Source organism: Neophocaena asiaeorientalis, unplaced genomic scaffold (genome assembly GCF_003031525.2).
Source record: "Neophocaena asiaeorientalis asiaeorientalis breed wild unplaced genomic scaffold, Neophocaena_asiaeorientalis_V1.1 scaffold548, whole genome shotgun sequence".
Classification (NCBI taxonomy): domain Eukaryota; kingdom Metazoa; phylum Chordata; class Mammalia; order Artiodactyla; family Phocoenidae; genus Neophocaena; species Neophocaena asiaeorientalis.
In genome coordinates, this window is record NW_020172009.1 from 574,799 (window position 1) to 583,835 (window position 9,037).

The following is a 9,037-nucleotide window of genomic DNA, read 5'->3' on the forward strand; positions in this document are numbered from 1 at the left end:
AAAAAAAAAAAAAAAAAAAAAAGAAGAAAGCATTTAAAAAATCCTTTTTGTCTTAGGAAGACTATAATATAATTGCTTTGAAATCGTTCAAAGAGAAGCCTGTTACAGAGAGGAATAGTAGATCTCTTTTTTGCTCTCTGATATTATTCCATCACACTGTTAGAACATTCCCCATATCTCTCTAGAGACCTCTTTAGGGAAATCAGTTTTAAAAGATTGTAAAAGGCAGTTTTAAAGTCATTTTTAAATCTAAAGGCCAGATTCTGAACGGATGGCAGCTTCTGTCTCCTCTGAGTCCTGCTCCTTCGATACTGTCCATCACTGGGGACTCTTGCCCATTAGTCAGCCAGGTGGGTACATATTTACATTGTACCTGCAGTTATCAAGTGCCTTGGTTTTTATATGCCTTCTTTTTAAAATGCTGTTTTTGCTATTTTTTTCCCATATGTGCCAATACTCCTGTCATGTGCCTATCAAAAATATTTTCCAAGTGTTGATTTACAGAATTTTTGAAAAAAGAGAGAAAGGGAAGTAGAGAAAGTGCTAATCTAAAAATCTACCACCTTTCCCTCCAGCTTTATCTGTGTGGAGTGTTTATGTAGTTGTATCATGGTGAATATATAAATTTTAAAAATATTTTTCTCATTACTATTTTATAAGCAGTTTTCATGTACTACTTAGTTATCCCACTCTTTACTTTTTAAATAGTGCATAATATTCTGTGGTGTATTGGATGTGCAGTAAACTACCTGTTCAGATGTTTGGGAGCATTTAGGTTGTTATCACTTACTGTTAAAAAGCCTTGCTCAACTTTTTTCATATTTTCATCATTTTTTTTCTACTTAGATTATATTTCTGGGGATGGGATTACCTAGTGAAAGAACATGATTCTTTTTATGCAGTCTCTAACATTTAAGGGTTTTTTTTATAATAAATTTATTTTTTTAGTTTTGGCTGCATTGGGTCTTTGTTGCTGTGTGGGCTTTCTCTAGTTGCGGCGAGCGAGGGCTACTCTTCGTTGTGCTGCGCGGGCTTCTCATTGCAGTGGCTTTTCTTGCTGTGGAGCAGGGGCTGTAGGTGCACGGGCTTCAGTAGTTGTGGCTTGCGGGCTCTAGAGCGCAGGCTCAGTAGTTGTGGGGCACAGGCTTAGTGGCGCATGGCATGTGAGATCTTCCCAGACCAGGGATTGAACCCACGTCTGCTGTGTTGGCAGGCGGACTCTTAACCACTGCACCACCAGGGAAGTCCCAACATTTGAGTTTTTAATGGTACTTTGGGCTAGTCTTTCCCCAAAGCAAGTAGGGTTTTCTCAGCGATGGTAAAAAAAAAAAAGAAAGGCTATAAATGACCCCAAATCACCTGTCCCAGACTTAGGAAAGGTTTGACCTGTCTGATGCTGGGGTTGAAATCATGAATCTCTATATAGCCTTTGATCTGTTTTATTTTCTCTCTTTCAGGATATCCCAGACCCCAGATTCCTCCCCTTGGTGGCATCCTGGCAGACCTACCCTCTTTTCTTTGGCACAGCCATTTTTGCATTTGAAGGCATCGGGATGGTAAGAGTTGCACTGTGATTCTCTGGTGCCCTCAGTGTCCTTGAGGTCTGCTTTAAGGAATGCTGAGGAAATGCTATTAGAAATTATCTTCTGAGTCTTATTGGCCAGTTAATGAATAGCGTTTCAAAGACTCCACTGAAGTTTCCCAGCTCCAGGTTTTGGAAGTAAGTTGTATGTAATTTGAGAATGTTTCCCTTCAAGCCCTCTCTGTTACACACTCATCTCCTGTGTGTGCAGTAAGCAGAAGTGCCGGGCAATTCTGAACACAGGGTCTAGATTCAGACTGACTTGGGGTGGTCCTGGCTCTGCCAGAGAGTAGCTGTGTGACCTTGTGCAAGGACTCGCCTGCTCAGAGCCTTCATTGTTTGCTTCTGAAAAGTGGGCTTAATGTTTAGTAGTTGTTAGGATTAAATGAGATATGTGTAAAGTGCTTTGTACGGTCTCTGACATACGGTGAGCATAAGTACTTTTTATTTTCATTAATAATACTATTGATTTTATTGTTAAATCAATAAACATATGAACTAATTCTCTGCCCTGGAACACTGTTGAGCTGTATTTTCCTTGTATAAATGAGTAGCCTTTAATCCTAGCTCAGCTTCCCCGTGTTGGTGCTGTGATTCCACCAAATTCTTCTCCTAGAGGGAGGGATCTGTCACTCAGGTGTACCTATTTTGGTTTTTATTTGTGTTTTTCATAATAAAGGTCCAGTATTCTCTGAAGAAAGTTATTAGCTCTGCTGGCCTAGGGCTTAGGAAATGGGAAGACACTTCTTTCATGGAATATCTTTTTGTCCCCATTTGATTGTCCTGTCACCTTATACACTTTTAAGAAAACCTGGAAGCTGGACATTTTTTATCACAATTTGAGGAATTGCTCAGGTGGTGTCCATGGAACGTGAGGCTCTAACAACATGGGGGAGACTTTTCAGGGGATTGTGTGTACGTGGTTGTCCTGAGGTTTTGAACCTTTCCCTGTGCTTGCTCTTGGGGCTTCTCATTGCCCAAGAAGAATGTCTCATCTTTTTTTTTTTTTTTTAATAAATTTATTTATTTATTTTATCTTCGCTTTGGGTCTTCGTTGCTGCGCGCGGGCTTTCTCTAGTTGCAGCAAGCGGGGGCTACTCTTCATTGCCGTGCGCTGGCTTCTCACTGCGGTGACTTCTCTTGTTGTGGAACATGGGCTCTAGGCGCGTGGGCTTCAGTAGTTGTGGCTTGCGGGCTCTAGAGCGCGGGCTCAGTTGTTCCGTGGCATTTGGGATCTTCCCAGACCTGGGCTCGAACCCGTGTCCCCTGCATTGGCAGGCGGATTCTTAACCCCTGCACCACCAGGGAAGCCCCAGAATGTCTCATCTTGATTCACAGACATATATGGTTTCCCTGCTGCTGGGGCAGAGGCCTGAAGGGGCCTGTATTATAGCAGGAGAAAGAGGTCCCGAGCACTCAGGACTGGAAAGAAGAGGCTGAGTGAGTGCGGAAAGATGCTCGGGTTTCTTTAGAAATGTTGTACTGCATTTGTCAATTTCCCCTAACAGCACAGGGCAGAAATTGTTCTTTGTTTCATTTCATTAGCTGAGGCTTGGATAGAGTGATTCTGTAATCCTTATTATCTGTTACTTCAAGATTTGTCCATGTTTTCTCTTTTTACAATAGAGACACTGCTGTTTTGACTGTTAGTTTGGATCTGAGGGCTGTTGGGCATGACGGGTAAGAGCAGTGGACTCACTGGGATTTCCCGTGCTCTCTCTGTTTCTGCACCATTGACCTGGGCTGGCTGGGCTGGAGGAGATGGGCACCCTGCCCTCTGGCTCCTGAGACTCTCCATAGAAAGAAACCGAAGGAAAGCTTAGAAACTGTTTCTCATTGGATGTGGATCAACTGAAGCTTGAGCCCCTTGAACGGTTGACAGCAGATCAGGAAGTTTGTCACAGTCACACTTGCTATTTTCCCTGTCCCTATACAAACCAGCCTTCATTAAGGGCCTTTCCTAACAGTATGGAGGTTTCTCAAAAAACTAAAAATAGGGACTTCCCTGGTAGTCCAGCGGTTAAGACTCCTCGCTCCCAATGCGGGTTCGATCCCTGGTCGGGGAACTAACATCCCACATATCACAACTAAGCTCACACGCTGCAACTACTGAGCTTGCGCACTCTAGAGCCGGTGCGCCGCACCTAGAGAAGCCCACATGCCGCAACGAAGACCCAGCACAGCCTAAATAAATAATAAATAAAAATAAATTTATTGAAACAAAAACCTAAAAATAGAGTTGCCATGTGATCCAGCAATTCCAGCAATTCCATTCCTGGGCATCTACCCAGACAAAACTATAATTTGAACACCCCTGTGTTCATAGCAGCACTGTTCACAATAGCCAAGACATGGAAGCAACCTAAATGTCCACTGACAGATGAATGGATAAAGAAGATGTACACACACACACACACACACACACACACACACACACACACACACAATGGAATATTACTCAGCCATTGAAAAGAATGAAATAATGCCATTTGCAGCAATGTGGATGCAACTAGAGATTATCATACTAAATAAAGTAAGAAAGAGAAAGACAAGTATCATCTGATATCACTTATATGTAGAATCTAAAATACGACCCAAACAAACATATCTACAAAACAAGAACAGACTCACAAATAGAGAGAACAGACTTGTGGTTGCCAGGGGGTCGGGGGTAGGGAAGGATTGAGAGCTTGGGATTAGCAAATGCAAACTATTACATATAGGATGGATAAACAACAAGGTCCTACTGTATAGCACAGGGAACTGTATTCAATATCCTGTGATAAATCATAATGGAGAAGAATATGAAAAAGAATATATATATGTATGACTGAGTTACTTTGCTGTGCAGCAGAAATTAAACACAACATTGTAAGTCAACTATACTTAAATGTTTTAAAAGAAAATTTTCATAATAAAAATTTTAAGTGTTAAAAAAAAAAAGGCTCCTTTCCTTGGCTTTGGCTAATGTTAAAGAAAGTCCTGGGCTTCCCTGGTGGTGCAATGGTTGGGAGTCCGCCTACCAATTCAGGGGACACGGGTTTGAGCCCTGGTTCGGGAGGATTCCACATGCTGTGGAGCAACTAGGCCCGGGCACCACAGCTACTGAGCCTGCGCTCTAGAGCCCGCGAGCCACAGCTACTGAGCCTGCATGCCACAGCTACTGCAGCCTATGCACCTGGAGCCCGTGCTCCACAACAGGGGAGGCCACCTCAATGAGAGGCCCGCATGCCATTGGCTGGGGAGAGCCCGCGTGCAGCAGCAAGGACCCAACGCAAGCAAAAATAAAATAAATAAATTTAATAATAAAAATAAATAAATAAAGTCCTCTGCTATGAGGGAGAAGGCCGTGAGGATCAGTGGTTTGAAACAGGAGTCTGGAAACTGGGTTTTGTTATACATCTCCACGAGCCTCAATCTCCAGGGTCCTCTCGGTTTCTCTAACTTGGAGATTTCACTTGTCACTGCTAGTGCCCACCCCTTTTGAGGTAAGGAAACGGGTTCTGGGAAGTGGAGTGGCAGTTTTCCCTGACCTGCATTTTGCATTCTTGGGACAGGTTAGTAGAGCTGTGATTTCAGGTGAGGTACAGCTGGCTTGGGCCACCACCTGTGTCTCTTCCTTGTTGTACTGGGTGGGCATGATGCGAGAGGGCCTGCTGGGTGCCATGCCACCTGCATTTGAGGAGTAAACAGCACTCTCAGCCCACAGGGATCTTGTAGCCGGAGGCAAAGAGCCAGCCTGTGCCAGGAGTCCTGGCTTCCGGGCCTGCCCACCCTTACCTCCCGGGACTTCCTGCTTAGACAGCAGGCTCCAGAGCTCCTCCAGCTCGGCAAGCGTAACTAATGAGGAACAGCTTGCATTTGTCTGTCTAGTCAAGGACAGATGTGCTTTGGGGGAATTTGGGGATAGAGAAGTTACTTTTTTCTGAGAATATTACTTTGTTGTTGTCATTGGCCATTAATGTTGCTTTATTCTATGCTTTCTCTTCTCTCACTACTCTCCTAGGTTCTGCCCCTTGAAAACAAAATGAAGGATCCTCGGAAGTTCTCGCTCATCCTCTATGTGGGAATGGCTATCATCACTGTCCTCTACATCAGCCTGGCGTGTCTGGGGTACCTGCAATTTGGAGCTAACATCCAAGGGAGCATAACCCTCAACCTGCCCAACTGTTGGTATGTTGGGGAGGATGGAAGCCTGGGAGCACTGGGTTTTTAAAAAAATTAATGAGGGCCAGAATGTGATTATTTCCTCCTCCCTATCTCTTAAATCAGCCCACTTCACTTTTTTTAAAAAAAATTATTTTATTTATTTATTTTTGGCTGCGTTGGGTCTTCGTTGCTGCAGGCAGGCTTTCTCTAGGTGTGGCGAGAGGGGGGCTACTCTTCATTGCGGTGCGTGGGCTTCTCACTGCGGTGACTCCTCTTGCTGCGGAGCACGGGCTCTACGTGCATGGGCTTCCGTAGTTGTGGCACGTGGGCTCAGTAGTTGTGGCTCGCGGGCTCCAGAGCACAGGCTCAGTAGTTGTGGCGCACGGGCTTAGTTGCTCCATGGGATGTGGGATCTTCGCAGACCAGGGCTCGAACCCATGTCCCCTGCACTGGCAGGCGGATTCTTAACCACTGTGCCACCAGGGAAGCCCCAGCCCATTTCACTTTAGCTCTCACTTGCCACCAGCCCCTAGCCTAGCACCATCCCTCCTTGGCTGCCCAGTAAGCCTTTTGGCTGGTTTCCCTGCCTGGGTCTGAGTCTCTCTCCACATCTGTTCTCCTCCTGTTACCCGCGTGAGCCATCTAACCCTTAGTGCAGTCATGCACTTCCCCATTGAGAAGGCTCAAAGGCTTCCTTTAGTTCTTATGATAAAGAGGAAACCTTCAGGTACAGTCAGGGCCACTCAGGCTCTAGCCCCACCCCTACCTTATTCCTTCTCAGTGAGGAGGACGCAGCCTGGGCGTCACTCTGTTTGAGAAACTTCTCTGATGTCTCAGCCACAGCAACTTCAAGTCTAGGTCAGTGGCCCTCCTCTCTGCTGCCCTGGAGTCTCGTGAGGATCCTGTCCTAATTCTTCTCCCATTGTGTTGTAGCTGTCTGTTTACCTGTACTGTGATCTCCCTACATTGTAAGCTCTGAGGGCAGCAACTGTCCAGTTCTTCATTTTACTCCAAGCCCCTGGCACAATGCCTGGCGTACGATCAAAACCCAGTGAAAAGTTTTTGAATGAAAAGGAGGACTAAGCGCTGAGACTGTGAGGCATTTATAAATGAGGAAAGGTTACCAGGAAGCCAGTGGGGCCCAGAGGATAGAGGTGATCTGCTGTGTCCCAGCTCTACGGCCTTGGACAGATCACAGCTTCTCACTGCCTCAGTTCCCCTTTCTGGGAAATAAGAATAGTCATTTCTGCCAGGATTGTCATGAAGAGCAAAAGATGTGTGTGAGCTTTCTAATACTGAACTGGCACTATGAGGAAGTAGGATGCTGCAAGAGCTTTTTGCTTTGGGTGAGTCATTCCGATGGAAATGGATGCTGCATGGATTGGCTGATCCCCTGACTGATGGTGCCATTTCTCCCCGGAGATCTGAGCCCAGAATGGTCAAGCATCCAGTCCATTGACCTTGAACCGTTCTAAATAGACGGGGAAAGAGGAGGGCAAACCTGCCTGGTTCCCAGCTTCTGCTGTGCCTGTCCCAATGGCTGTCACCTGCTCCACGTGCAGGTGCAGATGGAGCCTCTCACCGTGGGCCCGGGATGCTTGGGAACCCTTCTGTATCTCATTTTCCCTAAGTCATGGTTGCTGTATTGTAGAGAAGCACTGAGACATACTGAAATGCTTCCTAAAAAGGTAGCTGTCACAGGGTGTGTCTTAAGCAGCAGTTCTTTTCGGAAGATTACAGTTTCATTGCGGAGAGCAGCCGTGAGCAGATTCTGAGAAGCTTGTCGAATGCCGTAGGGATCAGAATAACCTTTCAAGCCAGTCTGGTATTAGAGCTCTGATCAGTGAGGCGTTGTACAAGGACAGATTGAGAAAATTGAGAAAAACATCTTTTCAGGAGTATCAGTGTTTCGCACAGGACACCCTGATCAGCAGGGCTTTGGGGACTAGGTTTGTTGTATGGCCAGCCAAGTGGTAGCCCTGAAATGGGTTTTTGTTTTCTGAAAGTCTTTCTCTTTCCCTCTGATGCCTGCTTTTAAATTTCCAAATGTTCCTGCTCTTTCAAGAGAGAAGAGTCGGGTGGTAGCTTGCATAAGTGAAGATAAGTGGATCAGGGGCCGCAGAAGCAGCCCACATAATCTGAAGCCATAGCTGAGCATCTGTCTTCTTTCCTCTGATGTTTCAAACCCAGCTACCCCGATCTTTCTGCCTCCATTCGGGTGTGATTTCTTTGGCCATCCCAGCAGGTGACTATCCTGATTCTGGACTTGCCAGCACTCCAGAAGGCTTCGGTGCTGCACTGAGTTTAATTATAGAGCCACTAGCTGGTTTTTTCCCCAAGGATTTTTATCATCTCTTCTTGGAACAAGTAAGACGTTTTGTCAATCTCAGTTTCTCCCAGGATGTTCTGCTCATAGCATTAGAGCATCTTCTAGGTATTAATTTCGACCACAGAGACATTCAGTAATGCATCATGCACAATATAATCACCACTTTTAAATAGATTTCCAAGGCAGGGGGTCCGTGTTTCTCGCTTCATAATGCATGAGGGTCTTATGTGAAGTGGAGCTTTGCATAGGGGCAGTGTCCTTCCCTTTAATGATCAAGTCAGTTCTGTGAATACTTATTGATCAGACCTTTTTACTCCTCTGCACAGTCCTAGGCCTGGGATAAGATAGAGATGTCCCATGGTGAGTCAGCAGTCTCCCTGAGACGCTACACATGAAGCAGTAGTAGGATAGTAACCCTAGTGGAATGCAAAGATGGATTTTGCTCCTGCCTCTTGCACTGTGTGGTCACTGTCTGATTCTAGGGAGCACTGAATTGGATGGGAAGGATATAAATAGGCTTGTTGGAGTTATATTGCCTTTTTTTTATAACATCTTTATTGGAGTATAATTGCTTTACAATGGTGTGTTAGTTTCTGCTTAAATGTTCTATTTTTAGTTTTTTAAGGGACCTCCATACTGTTCTCCATATCGGTTGTATAAATTTACATTCCCACCAACAGTGTATGAGGGTTCCCTTTTCTCCACATCCTCTCCAGCATTTATTGTTTGTAGTTTTTTGATGATGGCCATTCTGACAATGTCATACTTTTAAATGTACCTGTCCGGTTTTACCAGCACCACTTATTGAAGAGGCTGTCTTTTCTCCACTGTATATTCTTGCCTCCTTTATCAAAGATAAGGTGACCATATGTGTGTGGGTTTATCTCTGGGCTTTCTCTCCTGTCACATTTTTTTTTTTTTTGCGGTACGCGGGCCTCTCACTATTGTGGCCTCTCCCGTTGCAGTGCACAGGCTCC

The 9,037-nt window shown here is 45.2% G+C and overlaps 1 protein-coding gene across 4 annotated transcripts in view; it reads left to right on the plus strand.

Moving 5' to 3' along the window:
• Nucleotides 1-9,037, plus strand: part of LOC112402869 (proton-coupled amino acid transporter 1) — a 162,909-nt gene that overhangs the window by 25,194 nt on the left and 128,678 nt on the right. For all 4 annotated transcript variants that reach the window (XR_003003781.1, XM_024750064.1, XM_024750054.1 and 1 more), the window contains exons 8-9: nt 1,458-1,556; nt 5,589-5,755. Coding sequence is in view for 3 of the 4 variants with exons in the window: in XM_024750064.1 (XP_024605832.1) it covers nt 1,458-1,556; nt 5,589-5,755 (266 nt within the window). In the remaining variant the exon portion in view is untranslated. The remainder of the gene's footprint in view (nt 1-1,457; nt 1,557-5,588; nt 5,756-9,037) is intronic.